General features: G+C 30.8%; 1 protein-coding gene across 2 annotated transcripts; it reads right to left on the bottom strand.

Annotated features, from left to right (window-relative positions):
• Positions 1–692: 692 nt before the first annotated feature.
• LOC143082670 (chymotrypsinogen A-like) lies at positions 693–19,696 on the bottom strand. 2 transcript variants are annotated; one of them, XM_076258477.1, is made up of 8 exons: positions 19,477–19,696; positions 16,272–16,331; positions 14,794–14,810; positions 13,819–14,012; positions 11,702–11,783; positions 9,929–10,103; positions 8,349–8,488; positions 693–1,162 (listed from the first exon to the last, which is right to left on the bottom strand). In XM_076258477.1, the coding sequence occupies exons 2-8, from the start codon at positions 16,303–16,305 to the stop codon at positions 920–922; spliced, it is 885 nt and encodes a 294-aa protein (XP_076114592.1). In that variant the 5' UTR covers positions 16,306–16,331; positions 19,477–19,696; the 3' UTR covers positions 693–919. The 2 variants fall into 2 exon arrangements, with proteins under 2 accessions (XP_076114592.1, XP_076114591.1); XM_076258476.1 differs by lacking the exon at positions 19,477–19,696 and adding an exon at positions 17,118–17,295.
• Between the last annotated feature and the right edge of the window lie 8,078 nt (positions 19,697–27,774).

Here is a 27,774-nt window from a genome sequence, read left to right as displayed (position 1 = left end):
GAATTGGTAAAGTCTTAATTCTTTTCGTATGTAGAGTCAAAATAGGAAATGAAACAGTATTACGAATTAGTAATTCGAAACCAAAAGAAAATACATCTGCTTGCGTTGGAAAATCTTATCGCAGCTCATGTGCTCTTGTTGGCATATCCAAAGAGTCCCCAAATAATAATTTATCTTTCTTTAAATACTAAATAACGTTGCTTATACAATAAAGTTTGTAATGGTAATGTTGGCAACAGAATTAGATAACGCATTGATTCCGTATATCAAAGAGAATTATTTAGGTGCATGTTTATCACACATAAAGATAATTGATGAAATAGAAATATTGAATTACCTTACGAGTTCCATCTTGACCATAAGTATTCACAAATATAAATTTATAATCTAGGTTTTAGGTGTAAACAAACATTTTGGACATTTTAAATACATTGTGATTTCGAGATCATTACTATGAACAAAAACTAATATTTTGATAGAAGACATAGTTTATATAAAAGAATAATTACTTGGGTATGTGTATCATACCTGTCCTTACATTTTAAAAGAGATCAAACAACCAGTTGCTTTATGACCTTGATTTCCTCCTACTGACCTTCTACGCAGTCGCTGATAAAAAAAGCACACAAAATGTTTACTAACTTTTACTTATAACATATCATCTGTTTAGAAAGTAAATGTTTATCCATATATGAAAATATTGAAGGTACTTATAATATACATGTTCAAAACTTAATCGTACATCCTTCGCAATGTAGTCTGGTAGTCTGGTAGTTTCTATTTTTTAAGTGCTTTTTAGTTTTTCACCTCATTAATAAATTTTTCTTTTGAAAGAAATTCAAAAATCTCCGATAAACAAGTTAACAGCAACCTAATTAATTACGTACGTTCTTTATTTCACTTTATTGTAGTTACAATTTTAATTTCTGTTATTTTTTTTCTTTTTCTTTCCCTTTCCATTCGTATTGGACTTCTTTTTCTTATCTTTCTTCTTTTTCTGCTTTTGTTTATTTTTCGTATTCATTTTGTCTTTAATCCAGTCTAAGTAAGCAGAAATTCTTGTATGCACACTTGGAAAAGAGCCATCGCAAGGGCCTGATATACCATATGAAAGTACTCCTACAAGTTTTTTACTGCAAACCAAGGGTCCACCACTATCATTCTGAAAGAATAAAAGTAACTTGAAATAATAGCCACAATCTTAAATTAATGCTCATTTCATCAGTCTTACTTTTGTCGATGACTGTCAGTAAACTCTGCGTAAAAGATTTGGCACAGATATTATACATTTGTTATAAGCACAACACTGTTTATTCATGTTAATCCATTTTTAAAGTAAATGGTAGGAAATTTATTAGTCGTTGTCTTTGTCATATTTGTTAACGAAATTTAGTGGATTTTGGATAAAAGATCTTAAAAGGCTCACTCACTCGTTTTCTTCTAAACTTTGAAATTCTAAAGTGTGACACAGGGCATATTTTCTACTTTTTTCTAATTTGATATTGATGTACTACTGAATTTTGTTTTATTGTTAGTAGTAACTGTTTCATAGAGGTATATTAGACAACTCGGTTTGCTTATTGTGATTTCCCCTGTAACTTGCATTTCTGTAGATATTTACAATGCAATTTCCCATAGGAACTCATTTTACAGCTAAAACTGTACCACTTTTACTATGAAGTTTGAAAAAAATCTTATTCTAAAATTGAAAGTTCATGTACACTTCAATTGTTTACAAAGGTCAAAATATAGGGTTGTGCGGCATATTTTTAATGTTTATATGCCCTGAACTTCTCAGAGTTTAAACTAACACTAATTTTCTGAACTACCCCTACCTCGAATGATGGTTTACCATACATTTCAATATAAACAATATGCACATGTATATTTACTTGCTACATTACCAAGTTATGTCTTTGTGAGATTGAATACGGTCAGGAGAACTGGGAACCAGTATGTAAACAAAATTAATTTTCTTTACATATTCAAGATCTCCCCAAAAGAGGCGTAGTTTGAGAAACAGCTGTATTTACAAAGTGCAACCTATACAATAAAATTGAGAATGGAAATGGGGAATGTGCCTAAGAGACAACAACCCGACCATAGAAAAAAACAACAGCAGAAGGTCACCAACAGGTCTTCAATGTAGCGAGGAATTCCCGCACCCGGAGGCGTCCTTCAACTGGCCCCTAAACAAATATATACTAGTTCAGTGATAATGAACACCATACTAATTTCCAAATTGTACACAAGAAACTAAAATTAAAATAATACAAGACTAACAAAGGCCAGAGGCTCCTGACTTGGGACAGACGCAAAAATGTGGCGGGGTTAAACATGTTTGTGAGATCTCAACCCTCCCCCTATACATCTAGCCAATGTAGAAAAGTAAACGCATAACAATACGCACATTAAAATTCAGTTCAAGAGAAGTCAGAGTCTGATGTCAGAAGATGTAACCAAAGAAAATAAACAAAATGACAATAATACATAAATAACAAGAGACTACTAGCAGTTAACTGACATGCCAGCTCCAGACTTCAATTAAATATACTGAAAGATTATGATTTCATCATATGAACATCAGGCACAATCCTTCCCGTTAGGGGTTTAGTATCATACCATCATAACATATATGAGAAGAACATAACCCGTGTCATGCCAACAAACATTTATTCAAATAGAAAACTCTCTACAATCAGTTTTTCTCACATTAATACTCATTTATCAGAAGTAAAACCATAAAGAAATCACTGCATATACTCTTAGTTTTTCTTTACTGTACATTTGATACCCCCTCCCCTGTTTTAATTTTTAAAAGAATTTGAAAAATAAGACTTTTATTATTGCCAGCTTACCCTATTTGCACATTTTCTGATATAAAATGCCTATAACCTGTTTAAAACCATTTTGGTTACATATTGAAAGCATATCAGCATACTATAAATGTTTAGCAGTCAATCATTACAACATTCAAGATAACATAAAGTATCCAATCCTGCCTCTGTCGCCAGTCCACATCTTACTGTATGCCTATTTGTCAACTAAAGTTCATATTTTCTGTCTCAAATGGTCAATTTAGAATTCTTGTCGCAACAGTATCATTTGTAACCATATATCTGATACAATTTAGATACTATATTTAATAGAAGTGTTCAAACAAAGCCATATTTGCAATAGTTGTATGTATGCATATACCAGTCGGAGACATAAATTCACTTAAAATGTTATAGAGATGGCTCCTAACATTTGATTTTTACATAACTTCAAAGCATAGTTATGGTTGTCTATATCAAGAACTTTAAAATCATAAAACCATAGCAGTTACAAGTTAAGTTATATGTTTTAAGACCCCGGGGGTAGGCAATTTTCTATATTTGTGACCCCTGGGGCCTCTAATTATCTGAATTATTCTGCTGTTTCTAACAATTTGGAATATTTAGTACACATTTAGGATAGAACACACTATTGTAAGTTTTGTTGAGATATTTTTGTATTTCTAGCTTGTATTTTTTAGGCCGTGGTGACAAAAATGCAGATTTAGGTGTTGCGGCTTACTTTTAGGCTACCGACAGGACACAAACACCCCGTAAATAATATTCAGGAAAGATCTAATAGTTTCTATGACTGTGAAGAGTAAATATAAGCACTTCTTAACAATTTAACTTACATATATGCAAATATTATGAATTAATTTAGTATTGAGGACTTTAACATGTTTAAGTAAACTATGCATACTGTCAACAGTAAATTAATGCTGAGTCATCATATCTAAGGACCAAGATTCTATCAATCTTCAGGAAATTCTTATAAAACTTTATAATTGAGTAAATTTCTTTAAAATCTGTGAGAAAAGGCAAATTTGGTTATATTCTGCATGTTCTCTTTTTTCACCCTATATAGTTGCATTTCTGTAAATATTGGCAATGCAATTTCCCATAGAAACTCCTTTTTACGGCTAAAACTGTACCACTTTTACTATGAAGTTTTAAAAATTTTTTTAACCTAGAATTGAAAGTTCATATGCACTACACTTTTTTACAAAGGTCAAAATATAGGGCTGTGCGGCATATTTTCAACGTGTATATGCCCTGAACTTCTCAGAGTTTAAACTGACACTAATTTTCTGAACTGGTCAGAGACCACAATTATTTCGTAGTGCATTTCTTTTAGAAGATTTCTCTATGAAATTTTTACAGTGTGTTATACTACTTTTGGGACAAATTATATCAAAATTATAGAAAACTTCATTGGCTGTAACTCAAAATATGGACAATTTTATGTTTAGGGCGTCTTGAAATCTTTTGACAGCTTCCTAAGTGCTAATTTTCAACCTTTTTCAGCTGGACCAAATCACTTTTAAAATTCTGAACCCAATTTTTTTTTAAGTGTAATTTCACCCCCCTTCTTGCAATTTGAGGCATTAAACATGGAGAAATAAATTTGGAAGGGTATAAAATTAATGGCAAGTAACCCACTGTCAACACTAGGGACTATATTTGTGAACAACGAATTTTCTATGCATATTCAAGATCTCCCCAAAAGAGGCTTGGTTTTAGAAACAGCTGTATTTACAAAGTGCAACCTGTAAACGTCAAATGGGTCATAAAATGTGCCTGATTAAACCTCCAGTTTTGCTATAGGAAATGTGATTTTTTTTATTGCATGGATGGTAAAAAAAACACTGTCAATTGATCAATAATTTTGCCTTGCTTATTTCGTGTATTTCCATTTAGATAATCATTCCAGATAACGAAGCATTATGCAACTGTTGTTTGTCTTTTGTCTATTACGGATGATGCAATGGAGTTGTCATTGTGTTACGTTTCTTGTCATAGCGTTGTCATTTGTTTCAACTTATAAGTTTTAATATATCACTTTAAAATAACATCAATTTATGTACGGAAACAAGAGACGAGAAGTGTTGGAATGCTATGATAACTTTGAGGTTTTTGAGATAAACATATGTGATAAATATTCAGGCTTCTACGACAAAACGTTTGATAGTTTTGGCATCATTTGCACATGCTTTAAATGCGAATATAACCGGAGAATGGTATTTTTTTATAATGAGTTTTCTTAATTGTAAAACATAAACTAACTCAGAATGTATAAACAAAGGTATACAGAATGGTATTTTCACAGCAAAGATGTTTTAAATCAAAACAACAATCGAATATATAATGGTGCAACATTAGGTTAAACATAAATAATCATCTAATTGTAATGGAATCTTATTTCGTTCTTGGAATATCTTTTTGTGGTGTTTAAATCAAAATTAATTAAACCAAAATTCTACATTTATTAATTAATATATAAAAGGGACCCGGGGCTCCAGTATTTGTTATAATCTTCACCAGAGAGGTTTTTAAAATGAAAGCTCAAAAATAGATGTTCTATGGTCTCTGATTCGTCTTTGCCAAATTTACATATGTTTCTTCTATTTATTTTCATCTTGCAAAGTAGTGTATTAGTTCTCAGAATCCAAGGAATACTTCTATATTGGAACCAGCAAAGCTTAGTGCTTCTTGTTTATTTCGTACATGAAGTGTTTATTTTTTTCTAGTTATCACCAGTCATATTTAGATGGTTTTACCATTTATCTTTTGCAGCAAAAGTAATATATTTCTCATTCGATATTTTGTACATGTCCTTTGACCCTTTCTTTGATTCAAAGAAAATAATTATATTGAAAGGTAGCATAATTTGAATTTTTTTCTCCTTTACATCAACATTGATCGAATTTAACCACTGTTTAAGCGAATGTTCTATACCAAAATAATGTAAAAAAAAATGGCCTAAATTGATATAATTTTAGGAAATTTTGAAATGACATAATTTTGCCCTGATTATCTTACAAGTCATGCACTGTCCAAGTTCCAGCTTCAGTCCAGTTTTTATAGTAGATACTTAAACCACCAATCTTAATGTTTTTTTCCCTCCCATAAATGATAAGACAGAACTTCATCAATGCGTCTTGGTTTTTCTAATTTGATTAAGGGTTTTCCAAGCATCATTCAAAAACCTCTTGCCAAAAGTTTGATGACTCTCATAGGACCAATGAGACTTATTTTAATAAAATTAATTTGATCAACCATAGGGCCTAATCTGTTGAAACCACTTATATAATAATCTTGACAAAAAATATCTCGCTTGACCTTATCTGATTTTATATCCCAGATAAAAGCATCATTTTATTTGTTCAATTACGTAACATATTTTCATCTGGACTAGGGATAAATAGAAACAGATGATTTAATTTAGATATGACCAAAGTTTTTAATGGTAATCTTTCCAAAGGGGAAGAGATATTGTTATGACCATTTTTTCAAAGTGTTGTCTATATTGTTTAACACTGGCCTATAATTCAAAATAATTTTTCTATTTAGGTCAACTGAAAAGGTAATCCCAAGGAGGTTAAATGTACTTGTGCCCCATTTCAACCCACACTTAACAAACATTTGATCTTGGCTATGATTTATGCTACCTATCCAAATATTTTTTTTTCTATATTAATATATAGTTTCGAGATTTCAGCGTAAAATTGAAGAACACGAAGAGATACATCAAGTGATTCTGACGAGCCATCTAATATCAATGATGTATCGTCTGCATATTGAGAAAGTACAAATTTTGTATTACCTATAGTAATGCCCTTTATCTCCTTACTATTTCTTACTAAAATGCCTAATATTTCTCCACATTGCAAGAAAATATAAATATAAGGGCACAAAGTATCCCCTTTTCAACAGCCTCTCTCTACAGGGAAGAATTCTGACAAAAAATTGTGTTGTGTCACTTCAACTGTTATAGTATTATAGAAAGTATAAACCAAGGATAAAACTGAATCGCCAAAATTAATATATCTTAATGTATAAAAAAGAAAAGACCAAGATATGGAATCAAATATCTGTATTTTTTCTCTAGACTTTGGGTTTTTTATATTTACATAATTATGAGTGTCAAGATTGAAACTTTGAATTAGGTTCAAATCAACACAAAGAATACAAGACTGGATATCAAATTCATCCATTATGTCTGCCACCTTTTGATAAGAGCAAGCAGTGTCTACATTTTGTCCGAAAATATTAACTAAGGTAATTCTTTTGTTCCTCAATTTTAATATACTATCGAAGAAGGTTACCGCCATCATCTTCCATAACTTTGTGTATATAAAGATAAAATTTTTCATTAAAAAAAGATGGACACACCTGGCGGATTGGATGTAAATGAATTCAAAATGCATTCTCTCTTCCACTGAATTTTAATGTTTAATTCGTCTCGTTCTGTAAAATATGTGTCCTGAAGACAGTAGATATTAAAATTCTTTGACTTCAAATAATTCAATTTGACAAAACATCTCTCCGTTTCTCGTTTGTATAAAGACCTTGACAATTATCATAAACTATTTTAAGTATTTCACCCTTTTTACATGTGTTTAGCTGTATCAATATCTATTACTCTAATGATTAGTGAAAATACACGAATGCACCAGGGTATTTGTAAAATCTGTATCATTTTCAATATCTGTAACACCTTAAAACAGGTTTGTAATGTACAAGAAATGCATATATATGAAAGCATTAAATTCAAGAACGAGAGAGTCAAACATTAAAATCAAAAAATAAATCTGCACTGTGAGACATTCACTGTTGTTGTATAGGATATTCACTATCTGGTCAAAGGGAGATAACTCAGAAGAAATTTTAATCTCAGATAGAAATCTACATAAGTAAACCCTACAATGAATATCTGTATAATTCATGCTATGTACATATTTTGTAAGATGATTTCATACATATACTTATCATTTTACAAAATATTTCCTTTCTGTCATTTATTCCAATTCTCAAATAAATGGGTTTTTTTTCTATTATGTGTGGTTATGGCAAAGACGAAAAGATCACACAAGAATCCCAACTATACAAAATGTCCATTGTTTTGTGAATTCAAATCTCGAAAACAGATTTAGTTAAATAAACTACATATAATCTAGATAAGCATATTATTTACAATATCTAAAGTCTGTCAGAGTTGTTCAATTTACTAGAAACTAATATAGTAGTATTTCTATGTTCCACTTTTGTATACTGTTTTAAAAACTCCAGTGTTAAATTTACAAATTTATATGTATTATTGTTTAAAGCAATGCGTACTTTGGGACAATGTCAAAAATTTAGAACTCTGACTGTCTTTAAATGTCGAATCACTCTTGACAAATATCAATGAGTGGAGAATATTATTAATCAAAATATTATCTTCGCCTGAAATTTATTAAACCAATATTAGATGCAAATGTGCGTTTGTCACAATGATTGTAAGGTATGAGCCAAATGAAATGTAGTTACCTCACAAGAATCCTTATCCTTATCTTGCAGACACAGTATGTTGTTCCAATATGTCTTTGAAATACGGTGTTTAATTCCACAGTATTCATTTGAGACAGCAGACATAGACAGTACTTGTAAACGATCAGGAAATTTGCCTCCTGTAACCAGATAAGGTTTAATAGTCAAAATTATTAATAACCTAGACACACTTACTAATTTTTGAACGAATGATTTAGAGATTGTTCTGTAAGACCCATGTTAAATTTTGCCACATCTTCATGTGTCTGTTCCAAGTGAAAAGCCTGTAATTCAGTGGTTGTCGTTGGTTTATCTCTGTCGGATTTGTTTTTACTTGTTAAAGAATTATACCGTTAGGTTTTGTTTTTTTTTGTTTGAATTGTGTCACATTTTTCCTTTTGGGCCTTTTATAGCTGACTATAAGGTATTGTTGTTTTCTCATTATTTAAGTTTGAAAGATGACCAATTTGTTGACATTTACGCCATCCTCACAGCGGTGGATTGTTGTCACATTGGCAGTCATACCACATCTTCTTTTATTGGTTGCCTGTCAGAGGTTCTTTACAAATCCAAACAGCCTTTTTGGAATCTATTCAAATTAAGTATAAGCAGAGTTTTGTCATGTATAGACTAATCTGGTTTGTGTCGTTCTTTTTAACTTCCCTTAGAATTGGGCAGAAGTCATTTTGCATTACATAGTATGGCATAAACTACAATTTGAGCGACGAATGGCAAAAACCTTAACAACGAAATGTCCATTTACAGTTGTTAAGATTAGCATTGGGAGGGGTCAACATGGAATTGCATTATTTTTTGCATTCATTTAATCTTTTTTAATTCAGAAAACAAATTCAGCAGTGCATAAGTGAAAACAAGAATTGTCTTTTTAAACTTTCATGCAAATACTCCGATCCAATGCTGAGTAAGTATTCATAAATACATTTCAAAACGACAATTTAACTTACTGTACATAATAATTAAAAACGCTTTATTTTTAAGGTGGTACCTAACACTACAGGGAGATAACTCTGTAAAATCAGCAAAACGTTTTAGTTACGTTGTGTTGTGAATGGAATATCAAGCTTCTCAATGATCAAAATAAGGTCTTGTCAAACTACTATATAACCAGCGTAATTTTTCTGATTAAACGGTTGGTTCAAATTTTTTGAATTTTTTATATTTTTGTCAAAGTAAATACTTGGTTCAAATTTTAAGAAAATTAAACGAGCCAAATTGATTTTAGCTAAGGTGTTGGGTACCACCTTAATTACTTTTAATTGTTATTTGTTGCGAGGTTATTTCATTTACAGTTTTTAGAATATAGCAAAGTGCTCTCGATCAATTGTATTGTAGAATTTAATGTTTACTAATTGCGAGATAAATGTAGATCAATTTGTCCTATTGTTTAGGCCTGCGTACAGATTAAAACAATGAATTTCTATAAATGAGTTACAATTACCAAACCAGCTACAAATGATTAATTACTGCAACTATCTTAAAGTTGAATTTTGAAGAACAATATCTTAGCAATGCAGAAGGCCATGACATAGAAATAAGTTTTAATGTTTGATAAGACATACCTACGTTGACATCTGTATCTCCCCATCCTGTTATTGTGCACAGGTCTCCTGTATAATTTTTGCCTATTTCAGTGTCAATGTCGATTTTATTGATTGTAGACCCGAATTTAAGCGGTTTCTGAAGCTGTAGTAACATAAGGTCATTTTCCAATGTGTATAGATCCCATTTGTCGTGCTAAAAGTAATTAAATACAATTCAACTAATCAGTATATTGATGATTTTCGTCTTCCGGGAACCATTATTGTTCAAAATTTACTTGTTTGGCTTTTTAACTGTTTTCATCTGAGCGTCACTGATGAGTCTTATGTAGACGAAACGCGCGTCTGTCGTATGAAATTATAATCCTGGTACCTTTGATAACTATTCACAGGGATAGTTTGTATTAAGAATTGTCTTTTACAGGCTTATATATATATATATATATATATATATATATATATATATATATATATATATATATATATATATATATATATATATATATATATATATATAATTATATACCTATGTGGGGGTTATTGTCTTTCAGAATGACAGGTCTTTCTTTTGAAGAATCAACCCGGACGATACCAAGTTTCAATGAAATTTGCTTCAAGGCATAACATTATGACCTGTGCAAGGTCATTATTTTCCTTGATCAAAATGCAGACTATGATTTACTTAAGCATTTAATTCATTTGAAAGTTTTCGTGTGCTGTGGATAAAGGCATAAATAATCCTCTCTTCCGTTTTTTTGGTTGAATTACAAAATCGTCGTGGACGCACATTTTACCTTTCGAAACAAATACTGTCATTTTTTTTTGGTTAATTTATTGCTTCAACCGAAGAACAATATTTAAAATGAATTTGATAATGCAAAACTCTTCTTCATAACACTTTTAGAACAAGCCAGATTTAACATATTCGTGAGTAGGATTTTAGAAATCTTATTGAGTCGCACTGTATACGTATTTGAAATCATACAATGACCTATCGTAATTGATATTCGTTGTTCGTGTAATATATACATATATCACGATTTCGTGCCATATTTTGTGTTAGCTCTGAATTTATTACATCTATATATACCTGTACCTTTTACTCTATCAAATGATCAAATTACCAAATATTTCAATTTCTATAGATTAACAGTCACCTACTTTGTGATAGGTTTGGGTTTGGGGAGGGGATATAATATTTAATATTGACTAAATTCTATTTTTAAAAAGTGTATTGCCATTCAAAAGTGAAGAAAACAATAATTCTGAATACCTCTTTAAAAACTGATAAACAAAATAATCTGCTTCTTGATGAAAATGTCAGGAAAAAAAAATAAATTCCTTACAAAGTGGCTTCATACACCGTTACAATTCATTTGTGTCTTGCTTCATGCATTTAACGTAATATTTCTATTGCAACTGGATAATGATTGCTAAAGCTAAAATCTAGATAAATTAGTGAGTTTTATTTCACGTTACAAATGTTCCGTAGGGTGTATTAAAACCAGAACACATCAGAAACGAATATTCCACTTAAGAATGGTCGGTAAAATAGGATAGAAATCCTGCAAATTTTCGAAGGAAATACTATTTGTTGACGGTATATAAGTCGATAATGCATATTTTTAGGTTTTTCTTGTCGTATAAAAGGTAGGCAGTAACAAACAAATAACTACAGAATAAATCTTTTCTAATCAAATTGACCGACATGAACTTATATTTTTATAAATGATGCAATATTGCCTCAATTCTCTTATATAATTGGGTATAATATATTTCACGAAAAGTGCATACTTCGTAATACTTTTTCACAGGTATTTTTACTTTCATCTGACTCAAAAAAGAGCTTCCAGCTGCTACTCTTATATTTTTAGCCCTAAAATGAACAAAAGATCCAAATGAAGAGTTATATAGAATCGAGTCTGATGAGAGAATCTCATTAGTTTATAGTACAATTGACCTCTTGAATTGACTGACAAAAGCATTAAGACTATTTTGTCTATAATTAATATAAAGCATCTTCTTATTTCAAAGTTCTTTAATGTAGAAGGACTTTTTTCTTATCCATAGTGTCGTGTTAATATTAGGTAATTGAGCAGTGTTTCATCATTATCAAAAGCATTGATTTTTATAACTTATGGTTAAAGACTTGTAAATTTCCTGCCCAACAAATGGAAATGATTCAATCAGGTGTCTTATGGAAGAAAACATAGCGGTTTTAATTAATTAGAATATTTTTGTATAACGCGCCATACCTTCTATTTAAACCCGTTTAGTACCCTCTGTTTGAAAAAATATACATTTGTAGTTTTCGTCTTTTAAAAAAATCATCAGCTACGGCCGGTTTAAATAGTGACTTTCGGCGTCAACTAACAGCTTAGTTTTCACTACTCCCCAAAATATATAGTTCAACCATTAAAATGAGGGAGATAATCTGTAAACCCTATCAAGACCATCGATGATGTGTCTCAATTCGGTCAAATCGGTAAATGCTATGACATGAGAAGGTTCTGATACATTCTGTGTCTTGTCAAAACAAATGACCAAAATTGTTTTTCTAATTATATAAACCGACATAAACTAATATATATATATATATATATATATATATATATATATATATATATAAACGAATCTAAATTGAAAACTACGTTCAAACCTATGATTGCGTTGGATAAAAACCGCAATTTTATACGTGTGCATGTAAAAAAAAAATTCGTTGTAGAAGGGTCTAAAAACAGCACGAACAACATTTTCCAAAAGACCAAAAAAGTGAAAAAGTATATTTAAACAAAACGCATTTGACTAACAGGTCGAACAACTGATGTTCTTTAACCCTGCTGACTGCCAATGGCGATTGCCAAATAAAATTGATCACAAGATGTAACAAAATGGATCTTAATATAAATTTAATACTAAACAGGAAAAAAAAATTAACTTGTGGCCACAATGTTATGCCACAAACATACGGTGTCAATATTTTTTTAGTACACCAGATCCGGATTGCGACAATAAATGTCTCTTCAGTGATGTTAGGGATCGAAACGGTATTTGGAAGGCCATATAAAAAGTACCCTAATTTTTAGAAAAAGTACCCTCATTTTTAGATAGACTCTTGAATTTTAAGAGTCAATATAGAATGAACGGATCATATATATAAACCGGAGGGAAAATATGATACAAGCCCAAACGAAAAAATATAAACGAGTCTAAATTGAAAATTACGTTCAAACCTATGATTGCGTTGGATAAAAACCGCAATTTTTATACGTGTGCATGTAAAACAAATTTCGTTGTAGAAGGGTCTAAAAACAGCACAAACAACATTTTTCAAAAGACCAAAAAATTGAAAAAGTATATTTAAACAAAACGCATTTGACTAACAGGTCGAACAACTGATGTTCTTTAACCCTGCTGACTGCCATTGGCGATTGCCAAATAAAATTGATCACAAGATGTAACAAAATGGATCTTAATATAAATTTAATACTAAACAGGGAAAAAAATTAGCTATATATATATATATATATATATACTTACACATGTTATATTATGGACTAAAGAATTGATCAGTTAGCACATGTTACCCATACCGGATAGAAAAGAGTAAAAGCGAAACTTCGCTATAAAACACATTTACGATATAATATGTAATATATAACATTATACTCTAAAGTGTGATGGTTGTCGCTTACAATGGATGGTGTGGTCCGCAAAGTTTGATGCTTAAAGTTGCATTGTTAGCTGTCTGGTTAAAGTACGATGGTCTACCACGCTAATTATATATATGTATAGTTTCTGATACAGTGTACATTATTAATTAATTAGCAAGAAAAGTTATAACATTGCCAAATATATATAAGTGCCTAGAAAATCAACCTAACAATGTAACTGTAAATAAGATAGCTTACGGTCCTCCAGTATTGAACACATTACAATGTGCCGCTGTAAGAACCCAACTTTTGTCAATAATTGCACCTCCGCAAAAGGTGGTAAAATTAGCATTTTCATTTTGTCTGAACTGAACATTGACCATCCATGGATGATCTTCTATGTTGGCATTGTCACCATTAATAATCTTTACACTTGTATCAGCCGAACAAACCTAAAGTATTAAGATATATATTTGTTATAAAGTGCCAGGTGAATACATAAAATTTAGGAAATGCTACTGTCGTCATCAATAAATCTCCAAGACTGTTTCTTTATAGCGATGACAAATAAAGGCAATAGTAGTAGACCGTTGTTCAATAGTGATTAATCGATTTAACTGAAACAAATCAGGTTTACAAAACAAAACTGAGGGAAACACATCAACTATAAGAGGAAGCAAAACGCACCAACAGAAACACTGAACTGCTACAAAACAAACGCCAACATGCATATAAACGGACTATGGGATACCAACTGCCATATTCCTGACTCGGTACAGGACATTTTAAGAAAAAATGTTGGATTGAACTGTTTTAATTGCAAGCCAAACTTCCCGCTAATATGGCAATGTTAAAAATACCGCTAAAATTGTTATCTTTAAATTATCATTTAGGACAGTTCTCCTTTAACGATAATACGATTGTCATCATGAAATCACCGAATAAAGACAGCTTATAGCGATTGTACAATGCTCATCATCAAATTACATAGTAAAAAGAGTTCGCTTATTGCTATTGTACAATTATCATCATCAAGTCTTTAAGTCAAATCAGTTTCCTTATAACGATTATAAAATCACCAAAATGAGTGATTTCCTTATATAGCACAGCAATCGCCTTCACTCAATTATCGAGAACATTTGCTGTTTTGCTTTGAAAACCGATGTTAGTTAAAACACATTGTAAAAATTGCATTATATTCATCATATATTGGAATAATATTTAAATACTTACTGTAGCCATATAGAACACTACAAACACATAAAAATGTTTTGAATTAATATCATTATTATAATTATTATAATATATTATTTTCATTACTATTATTACAATGTATTCGTTCGAATATTAATTGTCACCGATATTGCACTTACGTTTTTGTTTGGCTACGTGTTGACTAGTCTATAGATTTTTGTTGGGCTACGTGTTGATTAGTCTATATATTTTTGTTGGGCTACGTGTTGATTAGTCTATATATTTTTGTTGGGCTACGTGTTGATTAGTCTATATATTTTTGTGGAATGTATACGGTTGCTTTTCTTTTGTTTTTTTCTTTATTTGCCAGGGCGTTGACAGTTATTTTTTTACCTTTGAAAATGAAGGGTATTTATCGCCTCTCTTTTGAAATTGGCTGAAAGCGAATGGTCTGACCAGTACTGAATTTATCGCAGTAGGTATGTCTGAAAAATCGCAGAACGCTTGAATATACTTGAATATTTGATTGTGCAGACTTTCACATGATGTCAGGACTAAAATGGCTGTTCAAGACTCAAGTTCATTTACTTGTGTGATGCATTCAAGAGCTTGCAGCTGCTACTCAGACTTTGTAAAACCTCACCAGTGTCTGAGCAGAAAGTTAATGAGCCAAGGATTTATCAAGGAACGTCTCGTCCTTTTTCTAAAGAAAAGTTCATCGGAAGATACCAAAACATTGATGATAAATATTCCGTATCAACTTCACAAATAATACACGATAGTCTTGAAGTATAGATTCTGGATACTGACGTTGTTTACCATCTAAATAGCGTTTAATAGTATTGCTTTATTTGTCTTTTTGAATATCACTTGAACTGTTTATTCTAGTGTTGGTGATATCCATTTGTCGTGGCTCGGTACTTATATATCCCGTCATTGTATTCTTGTCTTTCAGTTTTTGCTATGTGATTTGTCTATTTGTGTTTCTTTGTTGTGTTTCTTTGTTGCAATTGTTTTTGTTTTTATAATGATGAGGATTATATTACAATGTTGACTGTTGTACCCCAATTTTGACATGTTTACCTATAATGTCTGTTTGTTTTGTTCACACATCGTTGTCAATATATTGGAATTTTAAACGACTGTCATACAAGAAAGAGGTAGCTTGCTATAAGACCAGGTTTAATCCACCATATTCTGTATTAAAAAAAATTCCTGTACGAAGTCAGGAATATGACAGTTGTTATCCATTCGTTTAATGAGCTTTTGATTTTGCCATTTGATTAGGGACATTCTGTTTTTAATTTTCCTCGGAGATCGGTATTTTTCTGATTTTACTTTTTTCATAGCATTTGACGCTTATAATATCGACGTATTCTGTCTCGTTCCTCTTAGGGTTCGTGTGATGCCTTCAGTGATTGAAATTTACTTGATTTGTCGTTTCCTAATCGATTTACAATATTTGAACCTAGGTAAACTATTGTCGACTTCATTTATTAGTCACATTATCAACTTACCAACAAATGCACCGACAATGAACACTCGATACATCTTTATGTTTCAAAACAATCACTCTTCTGAAATCGACATAAAATTTACAATATCTATAACATGCCTCTTATTACTTAATACCCCTAGACATGAGGCATCATTTAATCTGTGTTTTTTACAAAAATCTCATAATCTAATGGTGATATCTCAGAATAATCTAAAACTAAATTTGATAAAACCTTTATACAATGCTACAGATTTAGGCATCTTTTGATAATTTTCATCTCAGTACAATATCCTGTGAAGTTGGTATATTCATCAATGAACTAATGTCGTGGATAGTTGGTGTCTTGTTAACAGACCGCCTGTTTATGTTTTGGTTTTAATTGATGATAATAGTTAATAACCCTGATATGTTTCAAATATTTTGGTTTGTCTTTGTAGAAATTGCGATTATGTAAGGTAAGATGTTTCTTCTCGATTTTCTTGTCTCATATTATAAATTACTTTAAAGATCACATATAGGGGATTGGATGTACTTTGGTGAAATTTTTAATCACTAACTTAGCAAATATCAGTCTCTCGCAATTCTTTGTAGTAAATAATCTTTACATTTTTGTATATAAATAAAAAAAAAATCATATCAAATGCCCATACCTTATTGCAATCTTCTATCTTAATCAAATCAGTCTAATCTATATCAAAATTTATAATTATAAATCTAACATCTAACATTTATATCAAATTTCTTTTTTTCGATTTTTGTAGCCGTCAAAAACTTCCCCTTTATTTAATATAATTGTGAGATCAAAGATGACATCATTTAAGACAAATTTCTTCACAATAGAAATATAATTTATAGATTAACAAACCTGTTTGAAAATTTTAAAGTTGAAATTCAAATTTCGTCGTTATATCTACCTCATCTGTAATGATATGATGATATGACGAACCAGGTATATATACATATATCCATCCACGTAGTGCGTGGTATGATGTTGAAGCTGTTACATCTTGTTTTGAACATAAAATTTGTCAGAATGTCGATAAAAATTTACCAGTTGACATTGGTTAAGGAAACTTTAATAAAATCGTTATGGTTATATTCATGTTACTCTATGGTCTTTTAAAGAAGAAGAGACAATAGAAAGGGCAAATAAAATCCATCAGTCAACAAAAAAACAGCCTCATAGCAATACAAAAAAGACAAGGTTCAAACAACATTCCACATTACACTTAACAGACAATGAAAGATTGAACTTCAAGAACCAAACAAACACTAGGGATGAACTATAGTACTCCGGAAGGGTGGGGTTTTTCATGTTTCGCTAGTGGCACTCATCATGGCATGTTAAATTAAGATGAGTTCGCATTCGATAATATCTTAAACAAAAGAAAAGAGGGAGTAATATAGCGACGGGAAATATAACAAAGTGTTTGGCTATGTTCCTTAATTGTCAACTAAAACACTAATTTAGATAATTTTAATTGGGTTATTCTCCAAATTCAACAATTATTGAAAATAATAAAAATGTTAATTAAGTCTAATAAGGATTCAAATAATATTACTCCTGTACAAAATATCTATGAGGATTTCAGTGATATTGTATGATAGGATAATGAGAAGTGTGACCTGTTGAACAAATATTTTGGTTTAATTTCCAAACTCGAGTAAGAAAATTTTCCTTATCCAGAGTTTGATGTACAAATTAATATTAATATTCAAAATACGTATTTGCATGTAAAAAATGAAATAGTCCATATTTAAAAAAAAAACATATTGATCTAAACAAGGCATCGGGACAAGATCAAGATTTGATGATTCACAGAAAGTTGAAAATCTACATTTAGAAAGTGGACATTACTTTACAAATCATATTAGATAAACGTCTGTAATAATGCAAGTATCTATATAGCCGTGCGCTTGCAAATTTCATAACTATTTTCAATATAGGCGATTCGTCTTTACAATCAAACCAGGCTCTAATCTTTTTTAATACGCTGCGAAGGTAATCATGGAACGCATTGTGTTTAAACAAATGTATACTATATAAATCATGAACACAGGAATAAACTAATTTATGAATATCAATTCTTAACTCCCTTTAAAAGAACATTCTTATTTATATGTAACTGAGGTTTTGGATTTGTTGGATTGCTTTTCTATTCATTTGTTTTTGTATGATTGTCATTCTAAACTAAATTGATGTCAGAATAATCTGCAAGCATTACGCATTTGATGAAATATTCCGAATGTTATCAGAATCTCGAAGACGTAACTGACACTGCAAAAAAACAAACAATGAACTATAGCTAAGATTTAAAAACGATTTGAACACAGGTCTATTTGATTTTTAACTGTTTTTACTTTCATCTCAAGTTAGGATTCGGACCACACACTGCTATTAACATTAAAGAACGTTGTTTTTTTTAAAACGTGATTAAAACGTTTCGAGATTAGTTAGGCATAGTACGTTCCAACAATATTCATAATACGGCTTTTATATTAAATCTTACACGCTTTGGTATGTTGGTTTACTAATTCTGATCTTATTTTGAATAAATATGAAGTACTTAGAAACTTTTATTTACGTATGGCAATGTTTTCTTTGATCACAAATAACAAAATCTTTAAATGAGGATTCGTTGTGAAGGCCAACTAATTTATGTTGATCTATCGTGATGAAAAAACGTGCATTCGGAATCTTTTCTTCTAAACTACCTGTTGTATATTACAAATGAAATTTACATCCAACGATTTTCATGTATCAGCCAAAACTGTATGTACTGTTAATTTTTTCAAACGTTTCGCAAGTTTTCTCTATTGTAAACGTTCGTTAACCCATGGGCTTACAAGTTTGTACTTTAAGATTTTAATTTATGTTTATATATTTTTACCTGTTAAACAAAACTGTTTATTTTCTTTTGATTGATCTCTACACACAATATGTCACATTGAATATAATTATGAAAATATTATGTAAAGTAACGATGTAGCATTATTGGCAACATGCATTAAATTAATTTGTGTGATTTTTGGGGTCCAATGGAAAAAGCTAAAATGTCTCCTTTTCCACCACAAGAGGCAAAGCTCTAAGTATTTGGCAAAATATTGTCACATTAGTTTCTTCTGGTGAAATTTATGATACGACGATATTTAGAACGCCGAAATGAAAGACAGAAGTTTCCAACGGTTCACTCATATAAGTATTTTGACTTCATTGTGCATACCTTTAAAGCTGACTTGAATACAAATTCAAATCATCAACCCTGCAAACTGCCAAAGATGCTTTTCCTCGTTTTTCACCTTTATGACATGTCCATGTTACTGTTGTTCAATACGGGCTTTACATGGTGTCTAGACTATAAAAGGAGAACAAAATATCAAATTAATACATAAATTAACTCATGATAACAAAATGATGTAATCTTACTCTTGAAAGTAAAATAATTTCATCTTTAAGTTCAAATGTTTTAAAAAATGATTGAGACATGCTGATGTATTAATATAGTTTTAGCTTTCAAAAACGTCAGATCGATATTTGTTGGCTGGATTTTATGTTTTTCCTTTTATTTTTATCTTTTCTTTCAAAATGATATCCATTGGGAAGTTAAAAGAAAGATGAAATAAAAATACTTAATACATTGTAATATGACGGGAATGCATTTACTGCTACATTTGTCAAGGCCAGAAACGACCTTATATATTGTAACCATCATTACAACAAAGTTAAAACTAATGCTGTATCGACATAAAATGTGGGCTTGTAAACAAGAATATTGAAATACTATTATAATGCTGAAGACACATATTTGGTTCAGTTTGAGACTCTTTGGTAAATATTTATTTTTATAAAAGCAATATTTAGGGGCCTAAAATTTATCAAATATTATGATTGGCATATTCAGCCACTTAACGATTTACATAAGTGATATACTATTGACAATACCCACATGTTAAAGACATATTATTTTTATACGCCCGTTTAAGGGACGTATTAATCTATACCATTGTTAGTCTGTCCGTCCGTCGTCAATATGTCGGACATTAACTCAAAAACGATGTAATCAATTTGCATAAAACTTTGTTGAATTGTTTATCTTTTGACATAATCTCCCTTTAGTTTTTTATCAATTTTAAAATTTACGTTTCCGAGTTGCAAGTACTCTCAGATTGATATGTTTTGTCTTTTATGTTTTAAATTATATAAGTCAACTACTTTCCAACTTATGTAAACAATTTGTTTTGTTTTGTGTTGCTGTGAAGGCTTGAACATGTCTAAACATTTTATCACTAGTGCTCTTTCTTTAGATAAGTCAAGGAGTTTTTATAGTCCAATATAAAGGTCAAAAATAAAAACATTTGAAAACATGACCACAAAAACAAACCTTGAATTTAAATCGGAGGGGAAAAAATTCAGGTCACATAAATCCATAACTTCTATTTAGACGTGCACTGATTTTGGCAAAATGAAGAGATGATGTTGCTATAGAACATGTGCTGTCACATTTTAATTTCCCTTTTTCAAGATGACAGCATCATGAGAAAATCATGCAAGTTGGATTTGGTGAAGCAATTAGAATCTGAAGTCTCTTGTGCACTTTCCCTACCTTCCTTTGTACCATCACTCACAACTTACATCAGAGATGGTATTGTATTGGTTCAATGTACTGATGTTAAGAAAGGGAAAACATTCGGTGACTTAGCAGCTGACTATTAAAAAAATATGTCCCAATGAATTTCTATAGCGCACATACTAGCAGATGTTTTTGCCCGCTACGACATGAACAACTCTATAAAGTCTGCCGACAGGGAACACCACACAAAGACTACAGCTTCCACCAAAGTTTATTAGATTAGTGAGGGGAGAAGTATTCCTAACTGGAAAACTTTGACAAATCCGGCCTATAATTCAACCTGATATGAGCATTAGATAGACAGAACTTTGTAAATTCCAAAATTGTCAAATACAATTGACCGTTCCATCATAATAATGATTCAAGCTTGCCACCAGTAAAGATGTAAGTTTGGTCAGGTTATCTCCCTGTGAGACGGCACTGAAATAGCATTTTGTACGTACTTAGTTTCAAACTTATACAAATTGGGACCGCATTACAAATTGCTTATCCCCCATCTGGTCACCTTTAGAAAACGGTTGAGTTAAATGATTCATTACACCCCGTGTATTTTAAAAGACATATGTCCGCAGAATTCTTGAAGGGTCTTGTGTTTTCACTGAAGGGAAAATCTTCATGTAAAAAAGTCATGTGTTTGTTCTCAACAAAACCTTACATGTTCGGAGCTTGGCTCCTGTAAAGGATCATGATTATGTGGAAATTTCCAATCATGTTCCTTGACACATTGACAGATGAACAAGAAGATACTCCTAGCATAATTCTGTTGTGTGGATTTCTTTGATTGGATGTTTGAATTGTAACTGTTTTCGAGGTATTTAGTTCTTTTTAGTTTTAATGAATTACACGAATGAGCTTATGCTAAATACGCTTCATGATAGTAGGCTTCACCTAAAAATAATATTTATCATTTATTAATGAGGTTGCACGTCAGCCGGCAAGGTAACTACTGTTACTTTCACAGAATATGTGTTGATCTTGTATAATAGATAGATAAGATATACTAGTATGATAGAAAACGTCAATTTCCAAAATAAATCGATTTCTTATTCATTTTTTTTTTATATTTTCGAGATAATTCATTGTTAATTGATTTGAAAAAATGTTTGTATCTGAAATTTAACCTAAACTGTTGTATATATCTTCAAATCTTGAAAGTATGGAAGAAAACAAATAAAAACAGAATTTGATCTTTGACCTTATTTTATGCAAAACTATTACCACATTTCTTTTTGACGACATCAATATTTCAATAGTACTCATCTTTCCGAATCCAATGATATATAGTATAGCCGTATAGTATGTTTGACGATTAAATCTAAAAAATATTTGGTCTGGTCACCTTACTATAAACACTGTTAAAGGGAAATTCCGCGATTTTTTACTTATCATCTAATTATGTTCATCTTAACATAAAAAACACATTTGCAAAGTTTTTAATTTATATTCCTTCTAATAACGGAGAAAATCAAGTATTTGTAACTTTTTTGGTTGAATTCTCGAGTGGGTCGTGACGTTTTAGCCCGATGTGTTGAATTCTGGGAAAAAATAAAATCTGTTTAACTCTTATAGCTTATCGACAATATGCGTAATTAAAAGCGCACAGCTGACGAATGGTCGTAGTTATTAACCACAATATAAGAATGAACGAAAATGAATACGCATATACCGTTTTGTATTGATTGAATTAAACTCCTATAAAATTATCTCTAGTAAATGTTTTCGAATAAATTTCATTAATTATTGTTGAGATTTTTTTCATAAAATATTTATTTAACATTTTTACTGATATTGAACTGAAAATATTTCAGTTCTATTTACCGTTATTGTTTTGATAATCATTTCAATGCAACTAATATGTGAGCAGAGTGTGTATATTATTTTGTAAAGGTCACTGTATATTTCTCGGCTTGAGGACAATTCGTTTACCTTGTAGCTATTTAGCCGCAGGTGTGAGTTCAAGCGTACACAGGTATGAATGTTGTTATTTGGAAAGGATAACTTGACAGAAAGGATTAGAAAGAGTATGCTGTATTTAATACACTAAGATTTAATACACGATGAGAATAAAGATACAATAATTAAATTGTGTAAATTAATTGAAAATAAAATTCAGATTCGTAATTCCGAAAGTGTATAAAAATAAAAGGAAACAATTTTTTATTACTTTCTTAGCGGCAATTGGCGTAAAGATTCAAATATGAAGTAAAAAATAGTAGTTTAAATCTTTAATAAAAACTAAATGGAATATTACCCTATTTGATATACCATTGCACATCTGTTTGATATCATTGACTTTACCGGAATTTCTTAACTTGTATTCAAATCTGGCTGTGTTTAAATGCTATTAAAACTATCGCAATTTTAAAGTTTTTAATTGAAAAAAAATACAACATACAACATGCATGATTTTTTTTTTTAGTTTCTTTTTAACATTTCATTCTTACATAATTAAATTCATTTGACAATTATTTACACGAACTTTTTGTGAAAAGAATACCAATTATCTAAGCTAAGGCATTATTTTTTTTGAGGATTTTTGTACATTTTTTTTTTAAATTCTATGATAATATTTGTGCAATGTTGAACATGATAGCCGTCATTAATCCAAATAAGTAATACAGTAGTTGTAATAAAACTTATATTTTAGTCATGCATAACTGATATTGACGAATTTAGAATAGTTCGTCCATACATCGTTGTTCTTGAAACAGTCGTTATTAGTATACATGTAAGTTTCCTGACGTATAAGCGCCATTGAGGATGAGCTCTAGAGAAAGCAGACTAGTAGCGTTTCGTTAGTTTGTTTGTTGGGAAAGGAGAGGAAATGCAACCACTTGTACAGATAAACGACAGAATTATCATACAAGCATTTATAGTCAACACAACCAGAAAGAGTTCCCATCGTTGGACGGGGAATATGAAGGCTTCCAAGAATGAACAAGTGACATGTCTAACTCTGAACAGTTAGAAAACGGAATATCGACATCGACCGCTTGTTCTTGATATTTGAAACTGCATGCATATATACGTATACGTTTATGATAGTGATGAGTTCTTGCGTCTGACAAAAACTAAATTCCTTCATGGTTATATCTTGCCATACGTTTATAAGGTGATTACTCAAAATCGTTATTTGAAAATCCTGTTTGTGAGATGTAGATTCATTTCAATACAGAAATTTCGTCTATATATTAAGTTTCACAAGTGTATAACACGGAGAAGCTCTGAAGGTACATTACTCCCATTTTGTTTGGGTGTGAACCATCGATGTTTACAGCAATATCAAAGAATAAGATGATGATGGTAGAAAGAACTATGGGCGTCATGTGGCAAATATTACATGTATATCGGACCATGAGTTGTCAATCTGTATGAAAAGCTTTCCAATACAACCATATTATTGAGAAGGAATGTTTACATGCTATACTCTCGTACTAGTATTACAGGGTTCTTGTGGCGTTCACCTTAGACACACATCGTTTTAACGATGTTTAAAAAAAAGACAGAACCAATTTAATGTCATATTTCCCTATTTTTTGTATATAACTAAAAGTCTTTTATCTGACAAGAATACCCCTATTTAGCGGACAAGTAATTTATTCTTTTTTCTGTTATTGAATACCAAGAAAAAAAATAAATCCCGAAATTAATTTGAAACTTTGATACTCTATAGTTTCCCAGCAAAATATTCACATCCCTTGGGGATAATCAGTGTTCGTCCAGTGGCATATATAACAATTGTGATGACGAATTCCTTCATTTGTTCGTGAACAATCTTATTGAAATATAAATCTGTGATTTTACTATGTCCAGAACTTCGATGAACCAAAGCAAATTATACATCGACCTTTATTTAAATCAAATTGGTTCTCTTCTTCTTCTTCTTCTTCTTCGTCTTCTTCTTCTTCTGGTATACAATAGTCTATCGACATTCGATGATAACATACTGTTGGCATACGTGGACTAGTCTATTTACAAATCTTTTACCCCAATTTATTCAAAATATATGTTTTTTTCTTATTTTCAATGTATACATGTATATATTTTAAATTGCGCTATAGTTCTGTAACTTTCTACCCAGTCGTATAAACGAATCATCGACAAGTGCGTACATTTTTTTAAATCAATATTTTTGGTTTGTTCCAATCTGTCCTTCACTATTGACAATGAGTATATATTACATTTTCCCAAATTCACCCTTGGAAAAAATATTTAAATAGAGTTTAATTTCATCAAATCTTATTTTTTGGGTATTATTTATATTTTTACGAATAATATTCTTTACACCAGAAATGTTATTTATAAACAAGCGTATGAGTTTAGTAATGACAAGTAAGACAGAGTTGTATATTATACATCTGATAGTTCAAAATGGAAAGTTATAAGTTATCGGCCGTGTACACTGATCAATACCTGCAGAAGTGAAACGATTTTCCCGACAGGAAATCGCTTGAATACCTGGACGTGTCACCTCACACCCCTCACAATACCTTTGGAAGTAATACCTTTAGCCATGCTGGTGATCAGATGAGGGAAGATCAGAATTTTTTTGAAAAAAGTTTATTACTGTAAAGAATTATGAACAAATTAGATTTTCGAAAACAATTTTCACGGAACACTTATTTATGATTTCAACTTTGACTCTTTACCTAATTCCAATATTAACAGTTTAAAAACAACAGACCATGGTAATTTAAAAAAATAAGAATATTTTCCGTATCAAGTTAGTTAGTCGGATAAAACAACCGTACGATTGACAAGATATCGACACGCAATTACGACTACATCGGTTACTGTAGTTTTGTTCCTTTGTGGTTTATAGACATATCGTTGTTATTAATCGGGAAAGAAGACAAAATGGCCGAACGCAGAGAATTGATACTCTAAATTTAAAATCGATGGTGATCGCTTATCTAGCGGAATAAAACTTTAATATCTATGAATTTGAGCATTTTTATACAGAATGAACATAATATCAATTTTTGATTTTTTTTGCGAAATTTCCCTTTAACAAATTAAAGTTTCCAAACGATTGAATGTCGAGACATTCACAAGTACAAACATAACGTTTATACTTCACTACAAAAATATAAGACAATAACGATCAAAACCAAGGAGTAAACAAAGACTAAAAACCAAAGGACATGTACATCAACAGTTATAAATAAGAAATAATTAACAACACGAACTCCACTAATTACCGGGAGTGAAATCAGGTGCTCCGGAAGGGTAAGCATTTCCTGCACCGTATACGGCACCCGTCGTGTTATTTCTTTGTTCAGTTCGGTAATGATGGAAGGTTACTATGACTAAGGAAGAATATAAATAAAGAATCTAGCAAGTATGTATAGAAATAAAGACGGGCAGAGAGGTTTCACCTGCAGTGTCTGCAAAAATATGTTTTTTAAAATATTTATAAGATTCATTCAATAAAAAAATTTAACAATACACTTAGCTTGTCTTTTCCGGCAAGGTACTTTAACAAGAGTACATTTTTCCACCATTGGAACATATAAACACGTAGACACATTATTCAACACATTTTTTCAATATTTTTGTATTTAAAAGTATGAAACTTTGATGACATGATGTATGTAGGAAAACATTTCTCGGAAGCATGTTCTTGTTTTTTATTATATGTATTAAAATAAGGACATACATTAAACTATTAAAGTACAATGATGTAATATTGAATTTATCAAACGTTATTATTTTCCAGTTTTCGGACAACAACTCAAGAATCTTTTCACCAAACTTGCAAGAAATTTTGTTGAATTGCTTATATCTATTGACATGATGTCTATTAACATGAGCTCCCTTTCAATTGTTCTAAGTTTCCATAAGCCAAGTCAAACATTTATTCAATATGACATTCACTTAAAAATTGAATGTTTGTTTTTGTAATTCGTTGGGATGTAAAAGCGTTGATCGAAGTACATTTTGTATGAAGCACGATCAACGCTTTTACACCCATGTATGGCGGATGGGACGTTATTACTTTGTTTTTATTCAATTACGAATATCAAATTAAAAGACAGCTAGAAAAAAATACTGATTTTTCTCGGGTCCTGGCCTTATACAATGTAATTATTGAAACAAGCACACAAAGTTTTGCTTAAGGTGCTTCATTCTATTATTATTTATGTAGTATTTTGATATGACCTCGAAGATCACCGTTTGTTTGATCGATAAAGGTAATATTGTAGTTGATTTCATTGTGTATCCGATTATTCAATTGAACAATAATAGTCCAATTTTATTCATAAACTACTGTTTTAACATTCAATTATTCGGATGTGTATTGGACATAAATCTGTTACAAGCTTTCAGTAAATGCAAGTTCTCTCAGATTGATATGTTTTGAATTTTTTGTTTTAAATTATATAAGTCAACTACGTTCCAACTTCTGTAAACAATTTGTTTTGTTTTGTGTTGTGTTATTACACCATTTCCTAAACTAGAAGGTGTTCAGCAATCACAAATGTGGCAATCCAAGACCAGTACCATGAGATACAGAGAGTGTAGCTTGTTGCTGTCCTACATTGTTGTACTTTTATTCAGTCTATTATTGTTCTGGTTTGAATGATTTCAATTGTTTTGTCATTAGCATTCTGTTTACCTGGTTAGTAAACTGTATACATTCTTCTCATTGTGTAATGCCATACGATGACCTGTAATTATTCACATTTTCGTCAATTGATTTAGAAATAGTTTTGTCTTCATTTGAAGCCGTATCACTTTACACTGTAAACCAATTAAAGTTTCCAAACGATTTAATGTCGCAACATTCATAAGTACAAACATAACGTTTATACCTCACTACAAAATAATAATAAAAAATCTAGCAAGTATGTATAGAAATAAAGACAGGCAGAGAGGTTTCAGCTGCAG

Source organism: Mytilus galloprovincialis, chromosome 7, assembly GCF_965363235.1.
Source record: "Mytilus galloprovincialis chromosome 7, xbMytGall1.hap1.1, whole genome shotgun sequence".
NCBI lineage: Eukaryota > Metazoa > Mollusca > Bivalvia > Mytilida > Mytilidae > Mytilus > Mytilus galloprovincialis.
This window is presented reverse-complemented; position numbering and strand designations above follow the sequence as displayed.